Source organism: Chamaea fasciata, unplaced genomic scaffold (assembly GCF_029207755.1).
Source record: "Chamaea fasciata isolate MVZ Bird 193981 ecotype frontalis unplaced genomic scaffold, bChaFas1.0.hap1 SCAF_14, whole genome shotgun sequence".
Lineage (NCBI taxonomy): Eukaryota > Metazoa > Chordata > Aves > Passeriformes > Sylviidae > Chamaea > Chamaea fasciata.
In genome coordinates, this window is record NW_027094099.1 from 8,279,951 (window position 1) to 8,298,228 (window position 18,278).

Consider the following 18,278-nt stretch of genomic DNA (forward strand, 5'->3'; position numbering starts at 1 on the left):
AACTGAGTCCAGGTCGCTTCTCATACAACATAAACAACCTGTTGTAAGTCTGTTTAATCAGTGCTGTTAAAAATGTGTAGTTTCCTCAACTTTTGCTGTGTTTGTGAGGTACATCTGTGCTGTGGGTCTTTACTACAGCAGTGGCTTCTTTACAGAGTGAAGGAAGTACTTCATGTAGTTGTGTACCAAGCCTCTATATTCTCAGGCTGTGTTTCCTGAGTGTTTTGTGTTGCTGTGTCAGATGGATCAAGGACTTCTTCATCTTCCAGGTGTGTAACTCAGTCGTAAGAGGACTTAAACAGAAGGGAAGCAAAATTCATGGAGTTATTGCCTGAAGATTATTATTTGTTATCTGTGATACAAAATAAGAGTCACACTTGGGTATCCTGTTTTGCTGGGTATTATACAAGCATGGAACAAAAGGCTGTCCTCACCTCAGACATTATGCAAGTATCAAACACTAAATCAATGGCTTCCAACAGAGGGCTGTGAGGAGACAAAGGGATAATACTGATAGAGACAGATAAACTGTGCTCCCACAGGCTAACAAGCCTTTATCACCGTAATGGAGAAGCTGCAAATCAGAGTCATTTTAATCAAGAGTGTAGGACAACACAGGGGGAGTAAGGACTGGTGATTAAAGTAATCAGAGGCCGGTGTACTGCAGTAGTGAGTGGGTGACAACAGGAACAGTGGTAAGCCACTGGAGGATCTAGAAAGCAGAAGAAAAAAAAAAGAGTCATTTTCTTGTTATGAAAGATGATATTTTAAGAGACAAAAAGAACAGGAAAATACGGCACCGACCAGAGGTACCTCACAAGGCTGGATGGTGGTGAGGCATGACCTTGTGTGTGCCGTTTTCACACCAGTTCCATGAGGAATCCTGCGGGCAGTGCTGGCTCTTCCCTGGGCAGGAGATAAGGCCCTGCCATCTGCTCGCTGGCGGGTGGCATCCACGTGGGCTGTGCCCAGCCCTGAGGTCCCCACTGCCAGGGCGTGCTGCCAGCTTGGACTGTGAGGAATTTATCTCTGAGGAAAATCTTTGGATTTCAGACAAGCATTTTTTCCATACTCAAGGGGAAAACCAACTCGTGCTATAAACAATTCTCTAAATGCTGTTTGCTAGGGATTCAGCCCAGCAAGGAGGGTGTAGTGAACCCAGTTTGCAAGTTTTTCTGGGGGTAAAGAGGGCAGGTTGCTTATTGTCTGCATTCCCATGCCAGATTCTGATCCTTTCAAGATCAGCCACTAATTCAGATGGTAAGAATAAAATGTTCTGTGCTAAAAATCTCTTGGATGTGTTTTTTATTAGTTCTTGAAGATAAGTGATTGCAAAAAACCAGCTGTTTATAGTAATAGACAATGTAATCAGATATTTCTAAATGGAAACTTAGTCTTTTTGACTGTTCTGTGCTTGCTGTTTTGTTATCTCTTCCTCCAACAAACTTATGCATTATTGTCCCTTGATAATAAAAAAAATTATTTTCTTTATTGATTTCTAGTAGAAAATCTCCGTATAATGTTTTTGCTAATGGGAGGGTTGACAAAATAAGTTATGGATATCAGGCACTTGGATTCTGGAATGTTTGTGAAGGGCTTTTGTTTTGTTTTTACCTGGTGCTTAAATTGAGCATTCACAATAATTTATTTGCTCTATTAAGCCTGACAAGTGAGCGAATCCTTAATGTTGCCTGAACTGTGTTAGTAGCTGAAGTGAAGCTTTTTGGCATGTCTGATCTGAATTCATCTTGGAGCAATTTTGCTTAAAAGAAAGTAATTTTGTTATTTTCTAATTGAAATTGCATTGGGTATTTATTTTGGCATTAATACTTTTTCTGCTGGTCCAAAACTTAGCTTCTTTGGGTTTTTTTTCCCCTGCTGTTTGCTTTTAATTAAGTATATAGTTGCAAATTATCAAGGAGGAACTAAAGTAAGATTTTATTTGTTTCTCTGTCTTTGCTTACGTCAATTTGTTTTGCCCAGATATAAAAGAGGCTGGGGAGGGCCTTGAGCTTTGACTGGGTAAAAACTGTTACTCTTCATGTGCTGCTTGTGTTCACTATTTTTAGTGTAATGTTTTGTTTTTCCTAATAATTTATTACTGTGTCCCTTGGCTCACGGGTCACCTGATTTCAGAGCACGCGAGCAGGGTTTGGATCCTTCGCTCTCCTATAAACTGATAGTTTATCTCGAGGAGCAAGATGCTGCTGCTGCTGGTGAGATTGGGTTGGAAGTGGCCCTGGAGGGGTGAGCCCTGTGCCCTGGCTTCTGAGGAAAGAGCGTTCCAGGAACAGGCAGTACAGGGTGTTACAAAACACACGTGCAGCCAATGAACCTGGCGCCCGGGCCAGCCCGGTGGGTGACGCCGGGTCAGCGCCGTGCAGGAGGCTTGTGCCTGCTGTCCTCTTTGCTCCGTGCCAGCAGCAGCACAGACAGCCCTGAAGGAGCTTTGTCCCTGCAAGGGAGAATTGTTTTGAGCAGATACACGATGAACACACCGCTGTTATTCTTGCTCCAGTGGTGTTAATTTTGGCGCTCCGTACGGGTGTCCTGCGTCTTGGATTGTCATAAGCTTGTTTTGTTCTGTGAGGTGCCCGCTGGCTGGGTGTTTCTGGTAGCCTTCAAATCTGCCCTGCAAGCCTGGAAGGATGGCTGAATGAAGGGGAGAGGGAAAGCAGACACTTAAATATTGTAAGCAAACAAGTATGCTGTTTGAAATTTCACTGTTCAAGTGGGCCTGTTTTTTAAAAGGTACTTTCCAAGGTCTGGGGCTCTAGAGTTTCATTAGTCTGATTGGTTTTTTGTTTAAATCTTAACGTCAGTCCGATCTGTAACAAGATAAATGTCACTCAGCTAGATCCTGTCAATTCTTCAATTTGGGTGAAAGCAAGGGGAAAGAAAAACTGCATACATCAAGCTATTCAGTACTTGCACAGATGAAATATGTCTAGACATGTAAAATGACTATTTTGATGATTTGGATTGAACTACAAGTTCATTACTGCCCAAGCAGTTGCAGATTTTTAATTCCTGGCCCATGAGGTCTTTTCAGTCCAGTGGAAAACTGCACAGACTGTCATATTCTCTAGAATGTTAAAATAATGCCAATTAACCTTTATTTGTCTGGATCAGGGCCATTGGCTGACCTAGGTGATGTGCTGGCATTCATAACTTTCTGGTTTTTACAGGTTCCTCTAAGACAAGGATATTTGAAATTAAATGTTATCTCTCCTTGAGCGAGAGGGGTTACTTTTTGCATCAGTGCAGGGTTTATTGCTGCTCTGGTGAGTTGCTGATAACACCTATTTTACCCTCTTACCAAATTTGTAATATAAGAAACAAAACCAAAACTTTTAAAAAATCTGCTACATGTTGATGATCAAAATTCTTGCCCTTGAAGAAATTACATACTGACCATGCATGGGAGAGGTCTTAGTTGTTCCCCTGGTTTGGTTTGTTTTGTTTTGTTTTTTACTGGTCTTTTAATGGAGTAGACTCACCAAAATTGGACTAGGTGGGTTTTTTTTCAAAAACATGTAGACTTTTGCCCACCCCTGTCCCACAGTCTTCTCTGATTTGTTTTTGTTTGGGGTTTTTGTAACCACAGTAAAACTGAGAAATTGCAATATCTATTAAAAATAGATACTGACTGATAGGTATCTTTTGGGGAGATTTTCAGTGTACAAGAGCTTTGTCAGTAGCGTGGTTTTCACAAATCATCAGTCAGGCCTGTTGGCACCTGACTGCTGTATGAAGATGAGAGTGTTTGAGTATTGGTTGTTGAAAGTTTTCTGAGTGTGTGGAAGGCTGAGTGTTTTGGTGCTTATAAAACCTCACTTGCCTAGGCAACAATATTGTGTTGAAGGCTGAATGCTCAGTGAAAGTTTTCCATGGAGTGTGATCCCATAAGTCAACATGGTGCTTTTACCAGGGGCTTTCCCTGACTCCAGCAGCTGTGGCATGCCTGCTCATTCCACCCAAAAGTGAGTCAGTTCTCTCACACAGCACTTTTCAAATTCTCTCTGGTTTGTTTTCCAGCAAGTCCAACTATGGTCTGAAGCAAAGGGCACATGATGTAGCAGTTCTTTTCCTTGCAATGTTTTTAGGGAAGAGGAACACCACTTGTGCCTGGTGGTTGTAAACCAGAATGGAATCTGTGCACACACAGAGTAGAGATGACCTTTCCCAGTGAGATTTTTCTGTTCCCATTGCAGTTTTGTCAGGCACTTAATGACTTTTCCAAATCATTTGCTCAAAATCCTTTTGAAAGCTGAAAACTACTTTATATTTCTCCTTGGAAAAGAAGTGTTATTTTATCTGTATTAATGGAAAAAGAAGCACAAGAACATTTGAAGGTATATTGCCAAAGTTTCTCTAAGTACAGTAAGTATTTAGAGTGATGAGGTAAAGCATGAAATCCCCCAAACAGAGAAGTTTTTGGTGTTAATGGGGAGATTTTAAAAACCAGTATTTTTTGGCAAGGATAATGCTTAATCCTTGTAAATGCTGAGCCCAAAGATCCTTGTGTCTGTTGTGAAGATACATTACAGAGGAATAAACCGAGTGACACTAGCAAGAATCTGGTCAGCAAAAGGTGCAAACATCTAGTCTTTTAAATGGAGGACTCTGCTCTCTGGCAGCTCTCATAGGCACTGAAATACCTACTGCAGGATTTATTAAAAGGTCTGTCTTTTCCAGTAACATCTGAAAGTGATTTATTATTGCAAATTACTGCTTTCCATCTCTAAACCAATCTCTGTATAAACAGTTCAGAAGTCTGCAAGTAGTTGAATCTTTGTCAGGCTGGATTGCTAAACAAATTAAAAGTGGAACCTATGTATGTTGTCCTGCATTGTATTGTGTTTAGGGCCTGAAATAAAATTCTGGCACACACTTTTATTTGTTTACTATAAAAATGCTGTCACAGCTGGAATTTAATGCAGAGCTGCCATCAACCTGTTTAATGGAAGGGCTGCCTTGGCTTGGGAGTTAGACTTCCCAATACTCAATTGCAACTGTCACATGGATGATATGCCTTCAGGAAGAGGTGAGGATTAGCTAAATAGATGTGCTCTTTCATTGTTAACACACATTGGGTTTCATTTGAAAGGAAAGCAGCAGCTGCGGAGTCACTGCAGAATGATATTTACAGCCAACATGAAATAGGGTAAGCTGATTAAAGCCTTCAGTGTCTTCAGCCATGTAGCTGCTGCTAAATCCAAGAACTCCTTGAGTTAATGAGCAACCATAATGAACATGGTCATCATTCTCATCTCCAAAGTTCCCCTGGCTGGAAAAACCTTGATGAAAGTCATCAGTGTCAGTGAGGGAAGCATGGAAAAAAATTATATACATAGAAATTTGTATTGGAAAAATCTTATTTTAGTGTAAAAAATGCTCAGTTATTTGCCAAGAAAACACCTCAGGAAGAAATTTCTCACATAGTCTGTAAGCTTAAGTGTGCTCTGCTTTCTGTTCTAGGGTGACACACAGCTCCTCCACCTCCCCAAACTGAGCGTTTGGATGGGTTTTGCTTTGTGAACTGCTTTGTGGTGCCAGTGCCTGTGAAGTTAGCCTAGGTCTGGTCTCCTCATTGCCCTTGCTACCTCCTGGGACTAGGGTGGAATTTAAAACAGTAATTCGTTTTCAGTATAATTCTGCAAGGTTTAAATCAGCATATTTACCAGGGTAGTAAATCATTGTATTGGTGGTGAGTGAAAGCCAGATAGAAACCTTCTATTCCCTTCCAGTTACAGCCACGTGTCTATTCAATACTCAGCACCACACACTAATTGTAAAAGAGATGTTTCCTCCTAATTATTTTCTTTCAGAAATGAACAGATATACCTGACAGAAATCCTTTGGCTTTGTTGAGATTTAAATTTTTGTTTCGTTCAGATAGATGCATTGTGTCTTGCAGTTTGTTCTAACAGAATCCAGCTTAGGCAGAGCATCAGCTAAATAAGGGAAAAAATGTAAAAAGCTAGAGATTAATTAATGGAAATTACTTCGTCTGCTCCTTATAGGCATTTTTGTTTCCTTATAGTATGACTTCAGTTTTTTTGTGTAGTCATATTTAATGTAATCACAATGTAGGAAATTGTAATATAAAGGAAAACAGAAATTGATGTGCTCTTAAAGGCATTGACTGAGCCAAGTCCTCTTTGCTTTCAGGACCTGTCCAGTGGTAGCATGTTGGTACAAAGTAACACCTTTAGTTTAGGGTCAGCAAAAAGAAAATGTTCTCTTCCCACAACTGGCTTATTTTTAAACTGCTGGCTATTCCAGCACTGATAATCTTACAGCTTTACACTGATATTTCAGCACTTAGAAACCCATGTCAGGATAGAGTGGGACAGTTGTATGTTACAATATACATGTTCTCTTGCAACTTTTGGTGAATTGACATTTGAAATAAGCCTCTGAGTTCATGTTTTCAGGTATTGCTTTCCTTCTACTAAATACAGATGTTGAAATTGTAATGATTGACCTACTTTACAATTTGTGGTTTCACTGTGGAGCAAGAAACAATTCAGCTTATACCATTTGTTCTTATTCCTTTTCTTTGTCCACTTAAGGGGAAACAAAACCAGTTTCCCTGATCAAAATGCAAATATTAGACCTAGAATCTGGTTTAATGCCAAAAAATCAAAAGAAGCACATTAAACTGTTGTTGCTTAGATAAAAATAGAAGCTACAGTTGGACAGAGAGAAGTGACTCAGTAAGCAGCATGGTGATGGCAAAATAGGATGTCAGCCAAAACGCAGGAAGCAAGATGGGAACACCCAGATCAGTTTAACAGTCTGCGTTTTACACTCCCAGAGAGCACTAGTTTCTGAGATGACTGCAGGAGACTTAAGCTTTAAATGGATTTTATGTCTGTACTTATTAAGCTGTTTGAACCTGAATAAGTTTTAGTAAAATGGGAATTGGTTTTTTGGTTTGTTTTTTTTTTTTCCCCAGCCCAGTTTTAAAACCAGTCTCTCTATTTACAGTAAAGCTGCCTCGAGATTAGCTCTGGGTGCTGAGAGAGGCATCCAGCAGGAGCGTGCAGGAGATGAGTAGTGATGCACATGTACCCAGGGAATTAATGCAGCACTGCATTCTACAGTGGAGCTCATGCCACTGATTGGTTTTTATTGCTCTGCAACTCTGGAATAACTTCATCAGCTCCATGTTGCTCTGTCTTGCCCCCCTTACTTACAAGAAAGTGTGCTTTGGTTTGTTTTTCTGGTTATAAACTGACATAACAGCACAGAAGCAGGTAAATTTCCTCCTGTTTCATGTGAAACTGAGCAGGACCAGAGGTTTTTTATTGCTTATGCTGTTGTTTTATTTGAATAGCAGGTATGCATCAGTTCTAATGTAATTTCCTATGCTACCATTTTCTGCCTACAGCTGAACTGCTTTGATACCCAGGTAGTGGTTCAGTTTGGTAGCCTGGAAAAAATAAGCAGACAGTAACAATAAGATGAATTATGGTGCTGCTCTCCTCGTGTTTTCACAATGACTGTCCCTGAGCTCAAAGATCATGAGCCATAAAAATGTCAGACAGTTGTCAATGTGTGTCAGTCTGTATAGGATTATTCCTAAACTAAGGTGAGTAACCAGTTCACTGCATTTGCTTGCGTTTAAGTAACTAATGGCTTGTTTCTTGAAAGAAGTAGGCCATCTCATGACTTTAACTCTTGATAGCTTAAATTATACCTAAATTCTTAATATTGCAGAGCTTTTGAAGCGTGTGACTTCAGATATAATTATGGGTTTGTAATATGCAGACACAACATGACTGCTCATTTAGAGAATCTTGAATTTGGGGGATTCAAGGGCAACTTTCTTTTGAAGTGAAGCACAACGTGGAATTAGTTAACCAAAGCATCTGTAGGTGTTTCTAATTCCAGAAGAGAAGCTGTTAGTCAAACATTTACATTGTGTTTCATTTCCTTTACAGTAGTTTCTTGAATCCCTGCCTTACTCTTAAAATGTGGAAGTACCTTTAACCAGTTTCTTGGAATAGCAAGATACTAAAACTTATTCAGAGTTGATTGATTTGCAGGAAGAGCTTTTGCTGTAATTTTTTCAATGCAGAGCCCTGCCCTTGCTGGGAGATGATGGGTTCTGAGTGCTGACAGTGCAGCCACTTTTTCTCCTGTGTACCTGACTCCTGCCACGGGACCCTTGGACTGAAATGTCTCCTTAGGGACCTCCTGTACTGAAAGGACAAAAATTAAATCCAAATACTTACGCGATGCTTTTAGTCTTTGAAAAAAGGAGGAGAGAGCAGATGTGGGCAACCATTCCACAGTACCCACTGGCCAGCCTGGGTAGGGCAGGAGCAGGGCTTGCATCAGCTGGGAATCCCAACAGCCTACACTATCCATTCCATATTTTGTTAAGTATTTTGCTTTCTGGGTTTCAACTTTCTGGGTTTCAACTTTCTAAGTAAAATAGGAATGTGATTACTTTTAATCAGTGGCCTTCAAAATCCATTATGGGTGCCTAAAGATTTTCCAGGAAAGGTCTGGGCTGTTACAGAGCATATTCAAAACCAATTATTAGTTGTTTCATGGACTCTCAAAGGAAGTAGCCCTCACTCAGTAAAGGTCAGGATTAAAGGATACTTCCAGTTGAACTAATTGTCTTTCTTTGAAGAAAGTCTCTTTGCAAAAATGAGCTTTTTCTGAGAACAGGACGAGCTTGGTAGAGAGCTTTGGTGAGCAGTGCAGTATAAGAGGTTCCAGGACAATAAAATAAGCATGGACTAAGAGAGATTGTGGTTGTGTCATAGCCTGGTCACGATGGGAGGGTAGCACAGGGCAGGAGAGGCTCTGCTGGGGCTGCTTATTGCCTTGCTGTGCCCAGGCAGGATGGGGTAGCAACTCCCAGATGCATCTTCTGGTGGCACCTGGAACACAATGGGTTATGTGATACCAAATGTCTTTGTTTCCTGGCCTAAGCCTAGAAAACAGATTGAATGCTCTTCTAAAACATGTATTTCAGGAAAACATTTTCTGTAATTACTCCAGAAAAAGCTGTGATAGGAAAGGGAAGGGAGTTGGTCTGCACAAGCATGACCTAGCTGGGAAAGGAGTCAGCTGAGCATAACTCAATTAACTGAAGTTTTCAGAGAGTCCTTGGGTTACAGTTAAGTGGATTTGTGAATCTCTACTACCACATAACTAAATTTAATTGGTGTTTCAGGATGTGAGCCAATTTCAGGTTTTTGTGGGGGGATTGTAAGTTCTTATTTTGTATTCCAGTGCTCATGCACCTGTGTGTAGTGGAGGGAGGAGGACAAGGATTTGAAGACTGACATTTCTGGTTAAATGGGCTTTCCTGTTTTTCCAGAAGGTGTAGAAAATCAGTCTTTCTTGAGGTTGGTATGTGCAAGAGGCAAAAGCAAACAAAATGATGTGCCTTCAGGTTTCAGTTCTCCAGTATTCTATGCTTTGCTCTATGCACAGTAGCCTCAGTCTAAATTTAAATTTCTCTTTCTTCCTCCTAGAGTAGTCTGACACCTGCTGCTATCTCTTGTGCCCACCTGGTAAATAACCTTTAGTTTCAATGTATTGGTTAGAGGGCTGTCATGCCTTATTACTTTAATTCTTATTTATTTGTCTCAACTAACTGGATTTTTTACTATCAGACAGTGGAGAGATGCATATATTATGCTATATACTTAGCATGTTGCAGTGCTAGAAATGAAGCAGAACAATAATCATAGTTGTGTAGTCGAGTTATAGGATTTGGGTTATTCTATACACAATATATGTTGTGTCCTAGGGCTGATTCATACACAAAACCAAACAGTTACAGCACACACAGAGTAAGACTTTTTTTAACTAAACACTGAGTTTGCTGTTTCTATAAATGTCATTCCACCCTTGTCCTCAATTGCATCAACTTGCATCATCTGTGTCTGTTGTATAGGAACAATTACCAGGCTTTTCAATGGTTTTAGGGGTTTTTTCCATATGAAAACTCTTAGAAGTTGCTAAATTATATATAAATCTAGTGGAGCTAAAAAAAGATACTATGCCACATGAACTTTGTAGGAAAAAAATTATTTCTCAACCTCTTGCTGTTTGTGCTTTAATTTGTTTTAAAAAGTCCAGATCATATAACTGGTTGGTTACTTTGCTGACATAAGTTTAAAGTGTTGGTCCTGTCTTTATAATGCTGCAGCATTTCCTAGTTCAACACAGGCTTTTTAGTGATGCCATTTTTATTTTGAAACAATGTGATGTTTTGTAACTGCAGCCAATATAACTATATAAATATGTCACTTTAGCTAATTGGGTCTTCTCTTCCATTCTAAAGGCAAGTAACTGGTTGCTTTGGAAATAATAGGTCTGATACAGGAACAGAAGCAGTATTTGTAAATTGAACTTGGAGCTGAGCTTTATCTGTTTCCATAAAGCACTACTGTGTATGTAATCTGATTCTTGAGTGATGATTATTTCAGAATATGTACCTGGCTTTATTCACTAGATCTTGCTTATTTACTGGATCTTTCATCTGAACACCGTAGACTGCCTATGTCTTGTAGTGACCTGTGATTTGTCTGTGAAGGCACTGAGCACTTTAGGTATGCAATATAAGCTTTGATATCAGAGGCTTTTTAATACAAAAAAGGGGTGGGCTATTCTGCCTAAATCTAACTGCTCAGCAGAAGCACTCTGGCCATAGGATTTGTCCATTAATTTGTGTCAACTCCAGAAGATTTTGATAGCATATGGATTATCTTCTTTAAAAGAGAGATAAATGATAGAAAATCTACTGCTTCATCTGATAAGGTTCTAATGATAATTGAAGGGCATGTCTGTTTTACTGTTACATGGCACTGAAAATTTTCAGTGTAAATTTTCAGGTACCACATTTTACTGTGCACATGCTGATCTTGATCACACACTCTTTACAGTTTTTCTTTAAAATCATATGTGTTTTTACAGATTTTAACTAAAAACAATTCTTCTTGCAGATTTTTGTAGGGGTGAATTAGTTTTGTTTAGTCTGCTAAGCACGAGACAATTCTTGTTTAAATTAATTTCACTCCTGTTGAACACTTTCTGGATTTTTGAACTTCTACCTCAGAGTAGGCAAAATACTCCAGTAATGATCCATCCTGCTGTGACTTTCTTGAAATTACCACGGCCTTTGGACATACAAAGATGAGCTTAGCAGCAAGATAATGCTGTAATTTTTTTTCTTTTTGTCTATTGTATATCCAAATCCTTTTCAGAGTCTTCCCAAATTCCATTTTCCTATTCCCAAGTATGACTTGCCTATTGTTCACCAGACTTCCAACTGAAAAAAAAAAAGTGCAGGTGCCTAATTTTGTAGGTGACTCATATCACTCACTACCTAAGAGTCTTGTCTTCTCTGTTATTTAACATTCCTTTAATCTTTCATGCATCCTTTATTAGATATTTTTTGCCATCCATCAGGTGAATGACCATTTTAACTCATGCCAGAGTAATTAATGTATTGTTCAGATGCCATATGGGGTCCTCCAGGGTAATTCATCTGTCCTCTGGCTCTTCTTCAGCAGTGGGCTGACTTGTCTTACTTACCTTGTGTAGATCCCTTCAAATCGTCTGTAAGCCCTGGGGTCTGTGGTGTACAAGCCTGGGCTAGGCAAATATGTACAGGCAAAAGCTAGTTTTACACACTTCATGATTTGCATATGCAGATAATTGCACGTTTAATTGGAGCTTTTGTTTCATGCATCCATTCTTGTATGCATCTCTCAAGTCTGCCTTGCAGTGTTTGCCAAATGCTCTGCTATTAGGGGACCAAGACAAAAAAGACTTCTGAAAGGTACTTTATGCATGATAATTGAAACATGAATAGAAATTAGCTCTCTCCCTGTGGCAGTTTTGGTGGATGACATAGGACTTTTAAGCTAAAATTGTGAAGATGTCATGTGCTTTTGTTCCCCTAAAGCATGAAAATAAAGGTAAAGAACTGCTGGCAGCCCTGCCTCCACCTGCTTTTCTTTGCTGCTCTTAAAATAGACTTTGAAGTGAATGTATTTTAGCTTTCATGAAAAAGAGTTTTCTGTAACCTCTTCAGTAATTAAATAATTTTGAAACTTGAAGTGTTTTGAAGCAGAGAGGGGAACAACATGATGTGGTGGTACTTAAATCTGTTTGAATGATGGGTGACATCCTCGTGATGAGGGAGGAGGAGAAGGGTGCTCTATAAACCACCATGAAGTGGTGCATCTTAACTCTGCAGGAACTGAGCGTGCCAGGGCTCTTCATGGAGAGCAGTGCCAGCTGCTGCTTTGTCTAGAGAGACTTGTTGAGTTTTCATTCTTTGCACAAGTTTAGACTGACCGTGGTACAAAACAATGAATACTCTGTATGTCTCTTCAGAACATTTCCTATGTGTTAATGGTAACTAAAAATGGACCTCTGAAGTAAGCCTTGCTCTCAGCAGGAGGGACTTGCAATAAAAATCTTAAAGAACATTGTGTCCCACTTTTTCCATAATAGAAGTAAATATTTCTTTTTCTTCTCCTTCTTCAAGTTTTAATCTATTTTATTATATATTGTGGCTTCTTATTCCGTCTGTCAGATGATAATAACAATGCCAAGTCATACTGGCATCAGACTTCTCCCACAAGAGCCCAGGGGACCTTTTTTCTTCTGGAAAAGCTGTTTAAAAGAAAAAAGTTCTTTGTTTGTAGTGACAACATTATGAGATGAGGAAAGTTGTTTTGTGGTGCTGGAGTGGGGAGTGGTGGGTTTTATGGGGAGTGCAGCCAGTCTGACACAAAGATCCATTTCCCATAGCCCACCCTCATTTCAAGTGTAATTGAAACTAACTGCTGGGTCAGCCAACAGTTGTTATACAGCAAATGTCATTAATTTTTGTCTTTTTGAAATGACAGATACTTTGGATGAATACTTTGAGTATGAAGCTGAGGAGTTCCTGGTCTCCTTGGCCTTGCTGATCACTGAGGGCCGGACACCAGAGTACTCCATCAAGGGCAGGACAGAGGGCTTTCACTGCCCACCAGCACAGTCAAGTCAGCCACCAACAACTAAGCATGAATGCAGCGACAAACTGGCTCAGGTATGGTGGTGGTGCCCATGTCACAAATCCTTGCTACCGTGGTTAAAGTCGGCCAAGAACCCCGCAGTGGATTCACAGTTAAGCATGAGTAACAATGGCTTTCTGTCAGCCCTTCATTTAAATGAGTATGTAATTCAGTATCCTACTAATAATAGATCTGTCCTTAAAATGAGAGATCATTAAGCCTTTTATCCTTGAACATGAAGTTCTGCACGACTACCTGAATGCAGTGCCTGTTTGAATCTTTATTATGCAAATGACAAGCACTATACTTAGTATTCTTGGTCTGGGGTTTCTTTTGAGAAAATGTAGGATAACTTGCCTAACTTTTTGCTTTTCCAAGTGTTCTTGAAAAGTTAGTGATCCTAAAAACACAAGCACATCAATTCTGGCCAGTCTGTTTGGGAGTAAGGTTGGAGCATCCCATCTCTTGAGTAAAGTTCTTAAGTACCATGGGAATTTAATTATATTTGTGCAGAAGTTAGCCTGCTCCAAGACACAGAATTTATAAAGATACAGCTTGAGTCTGTCCACCCAAGAGGGTGCGTTGTGGCGAGGTAACTACAAGGTAGCAAAGTGCAGTGGTTGGGGAAATGCATTTTTACAAGCTTTTAAAATTTCCTAAAGAAAGTTGCTCAAATGGCAACTGTAAAGGATGTACTAATTATTTTTTCATTCAATAGCCCTGGAATCTTATTTCTCATTTGGTGAAACCAAACAGAATTTGACCCTTACCCTTCTCTAGTGCTTTGGAACATGCTTTTAAATTAGATTTAAATCTGCCTAGTATTTTTATGGCTTGTATATGTTGACACTTTGCTTTCCCTCAGTGTCGTCAGGCCAGGCGAACCAGATCTGAGGTTATGCTTCTGTGGAAGAACAATATTCCAATCATGGTAGAAGTGATGCTACTTCCAGACTGTTGCTATAGTGATGAAGGGCCCACCACAGAGGGGAATGATTTAAATGATCCTGCAATCAAACAAGATGCATTGCTATTAGAAAGGTGGATTTTGGAGCCAGTTCCTCGACAGTAAGTTGGATATGAGGATTAGTTGATAATTGGAAGAATCTTGTCATGTTAAAGTCCTTAAAGTAATCAGTTAGTGTTTTTGAACTGACTCTTTGCCGTGAGGACTGATCTAAGGAAAACCACTGCTAGTGAAATTGAATCATTTCAATTTTAGTTGTCTTTTACTCAGAATTTTATTTCAAAATTTCTGCAGTGCACATTGTGCAGTGCAGAGTATGAAATGATCCTGGTTGCAAATGGTCCTTCTAAAACATGTAACATTTGTTATGTCAAATTGTCAAATTATGTCAATTTTAATGTGTACTAAAAAAAAAGCAGGCTCTGGAATCTTCAAAATGTTTGAGGAGTTTTTGCTTTGCTTGATTAAGCTATATTTTATTTTCTGACCAAAGATCTGACAGTGTTCTAGTTCTAATAGGTCTCTGGATTTCCTTCCCGACACTCATGTGTTTGTCTTTTAATGCCTTAGGAGTGGAGATCGATTTATTGAAGAGAAGACTCTTTTACTGGCTGTTCGCTCCTTTGTCTTCTTCTCTCAGCTGAGTGCGTGGCTGAGTGTTTCACATGGTGCTGTTCCCCGAAACATCCTCTACAGGTATGCCTGGAATGGAAAAAAACCTATCTGCTGTTTGCAGATTGCTGCAGCTTGTCTTAAAATCATTCTTCTCTCCTGGTGTCCTGCTTGCTTTCAGAAGGTGCCATATTGTTGGCCCGGTACTTTGGCAGTTCTATAGGATTTGTGTGCTATGCAAAGTACAGCAGTTGCTGATGTTTCTGGTGCTTTTTCTTAAACATTTGTTATGAAGTATGTAATGAAAACCTTCTCATTTAGCTATTTTTGTAAATGCCCTTTGGTATCATTTCAGGGTGAGCGCTGCAGATGTGGACTTGCAATGGACGTTCTCCCAGACACCCACTGAGCATGTCTTTCCTGTTCCTAATGTTTCTCACAATGTGGCCTTGAGGGTCAGCGTGCAGTCCCTGCCCAGGCAATCCAACTACCCGGTTTTGACCTGTAGTATTCACACCAACCTGAGCTTTTATGAGAAGCGAATGCAAGAGCGTAAGTTCCATCAGCGCAGCGATCCCGGTGCTGCTCAGCAGTGCAGTAGTTCCAGTCCACAGCGCTTTCGTGGGAAACAGACGTGGACAATGACACCTGAAAGCCTACTTAATGGAAAAAAGATGCCTGAGTTTACTACATCTTTTAGAAATTTAAAACTTTATTCATCTACCAGACTTGGATCTGACTTTGGGGCATCGCAATCTAAAGTTCAGTGCTATAATGGCACAGCAGACAGTAAGACACAATCTCATGAAACACCAGTCAGAACTTTTAAATCCTATTCTCTGGTTGATTCCCGTGTATCAAACAGCCATTGCTCTCATCAGCCCACAGGAGAAACCAATCCTTTGATAGGCTCTTTACTTCAAGAGCGACAAGAAGTCATTGCAAGGATTGCTCAGCACTTGATTCACTGTGATCCAGCTACTTCACCAGTTGTTGCTGGGCGTCCGTTCACCACACATGAAAACATCTCGGCTACACCAAAAGCTTTTCGGAGTACTTTCGAAGAGGAAAACGTGCCAAGGAAAAGCAAGGAAAGCTCCCCTGTTCCTGCTGCCAACTTAGACAATGCAGTACAGGAAGATGGTGGTGAAGGCAAAGCTAGAGCAGTGCCAGAGGTCACACTGCTCGATGCTCGTGTTCCAGGGAACCACTGTGGCCGTCAGTCAGCAGGAGAGAGCAACCCCCTGATCGATTCCCTGCTCCAGGAGCGGCAGGAGGTGATAGCAAGGATTGCCCAACACTTGATTCATTGTGATCCAGCTACTTCCCATGTTGCCGGACATCCGTTCAAAGCGCATGAGGCTAGTCCAGTCACGTCAAAAGTTTTCCGAAGTACATACGAAGATGAAAATTTGCTGAAGAAAGGCAAGGAACCGTCTTCTGTTTCTTTTGCTAAATCAAATTTTTCTTTGTTAGAAGACAGCAGTAAATCTGGGACAAAGACACCTGATACTCCTATCAGTCCTTCGAGGTTTGATGGAGAATTGAAAACTTCTCTGAAAGTCCAAGCAAGAAGAAAATTGGTTTTAGCAAAACCCAGTGAAGCTGTCCAAAATGCATTTCATCAGACTTCAAATAAAACGTCTCATGCATTTAGTAGTATTCACACATCATCATCATCATGTATCAAAGAAAATAAATCTGAAGTTTCAGATAAATTGGAAATACATTCTGGTTATGCACAAAAAAACCAGATAACCAACAGAATTAGGCAGGGTTCAAATTGCAGCAGCATTGATGAACAGATTTGCACAAATAAACTTAAAGAAAGAACAGTTGTTAGTGAGAACAATGGCACAGACAGTTTTAATAATTTACAGATAGAAAAATGCAGAATACTTGAAGGTACAAAAAAAGCAACTGTGATGCCGGTATCTGACTCTTTGCACAAAAATGAGCTCAAGTGTTTAGATAGAGACTCCAAAAAACCAAATATTTATGAGCAAAATACTCAGCTTGTTAGTATTGAAAATTATTTAAATAAAGACCATGACAGTTTCAAAAACAAAACCAAACAAGATAAAACAAAAACTGCACATGATGAGAATGAAGACCCAACAGGCCTCGACTTTCAAAGCACTTCTCAGAAGAAACCTGCAGAAGACAATGTAGTTAAGTGTGAGCGGCAGAAGAGCCCAGATGTACAGGTAAATACATATGGGAACTGACAATAATTCCTATAGCTGCCCTTTGTCAGATAGCTTGTACTCTATCTGCTAAGGGCCAGCATGAAGAGGACCTTTCAGCCTGACCTTGGAGGTAGCAGCATACTGCCATTGTAATCTTGGCCTGAAGTCACTTAGGAGGGATTTCTTCCTGGAAAGGTTTAAGCGTGACAATGGGCTGCCCAGGTGGTGGAGTCACTGTCTCTGGAGGTGTTCAAGAAACAACTTAGTGCCACAGTCTAGCTGACAAGGTGACCTGTCAAATGATTCTGTGTGATGGGCTAACTTGGCCAGTGGTGCCTCCCCTAAACTTCATCAGTTTAACATGGAGAAGAACACCATTCTATTCCCCTCATGGTGGCAGAGTTATGAACAGCTGTTTCCATGGGCAGTGAGGCATCCTGGTTGGTAGAAATACACCCATCTGAGTATGGAATGTGATCTTTTGGGAGCAGTCTGTGTAACTGTAGATTGAGTCAAGGGGAACTTATACTGAATGTTTCATCCCATGCTAGTGTGATGTAGATCCACCTGGGTCAGGAGTCTTCTCCCTTACAGCATGTGAGCGTTACCATGATAGGTCAGTGAAATATCCCACTGATAACCTTACCAAAGTAAATTTGTTTTGCTGGCAGAAAGCACCAACTCTAAAACACACAAACACATGGCGGAAACACAATTTTCGATCCCTGGATGGGACTTCAACCAAGGCTTTTCATCCCAGAACTGGACTGCCTCTACTTTCAAGTCCCGTAAGTTACTCTTGAAATTCCTTTAGCTAAGAAAGGGGCTCTTTGTTCTTCTGGTGTCTGTGCATGGTATAAAATTTGACAAAATACCTAGGTGAAGTGTGTGTGTTTACTTCGTGTCACAGTGAATACTCCTGTGAGTAGAAATTAATGCTTAAATAAGAGTTAACATGTAAATTAGGCTGAACAATAATTGTGGAAAAGAAAATATTAAAGATGTAGTTGTTGACATCATATCAAGGTTAACAAAACCTTGGCATTAGAAGAATTGATGGAAACAATGCTTTGGTGCTATTTTAGAGCACAAAAGGAAGCTTTTTGAAGATCAGTGTTTTAAGTGTAAATTAACATTTTTCATTTAGGAGGTTTTTTGTGTCAGTTTTTAATACCAGATTGCCCATCATTCCAAAGCCTTTGTTTCTGGGAACAGTTTGTACTGTACATGCTTCAGTAACCAGAGGTGTCATGGAATGACTTAGTGAAACAAAGCTGCTGTGATAAGGCAGGCACTGGGGAAGTGTTACAGTTCTTGGTAGGTTGTTGGGAGTTTTAAAAAACCAGGCAGTTCCTATTAAAACTACTGAAGTAGTGATATCCTGTCCTTTATTCTTCATTGCCTGTAAAGGCTGTCATATTTTCAGGAAAATTGGATGGAAATTGTTACAGCCTGTTTATT

The 18,278-nt window shown here is 40.0% G+C and overlaps 1 protein-coding gene across 1 annotated transcript in view; it reads left to right on the forward strand.

Annotated features, from left to right (window-relative positions):
- ATOSA (atos homolog A) overlaps positions 1–18,278 on the forward strand; it is a 47,862-nt gene that overhangs the window by 17,301 nt on the left and 12,283 nt on the right. The window contains exons 2-6 of the mRNA XM_066196044.1: positions 12,900–13,084; positions 13,915–14,117; positions 14,587–14,712; positions 14,984–16,835; positions 17,489–17,605. Of these exons, the coding sequence (XP_066052141.1) occupies positions 12,900–13,084; positions 13,915–14,117; positions 14,587–14,712; positions 14,984–16,835; positions 17,489–17,605 (2,483 nt within the window). The remainder of the gene's footprint in view (positions 1–12,899; positions 13,085–13,914; positions 14,118–14,586; positions 14,713–14,983; positions 16,836–17,488; positions 17,606–18,278) is intronic.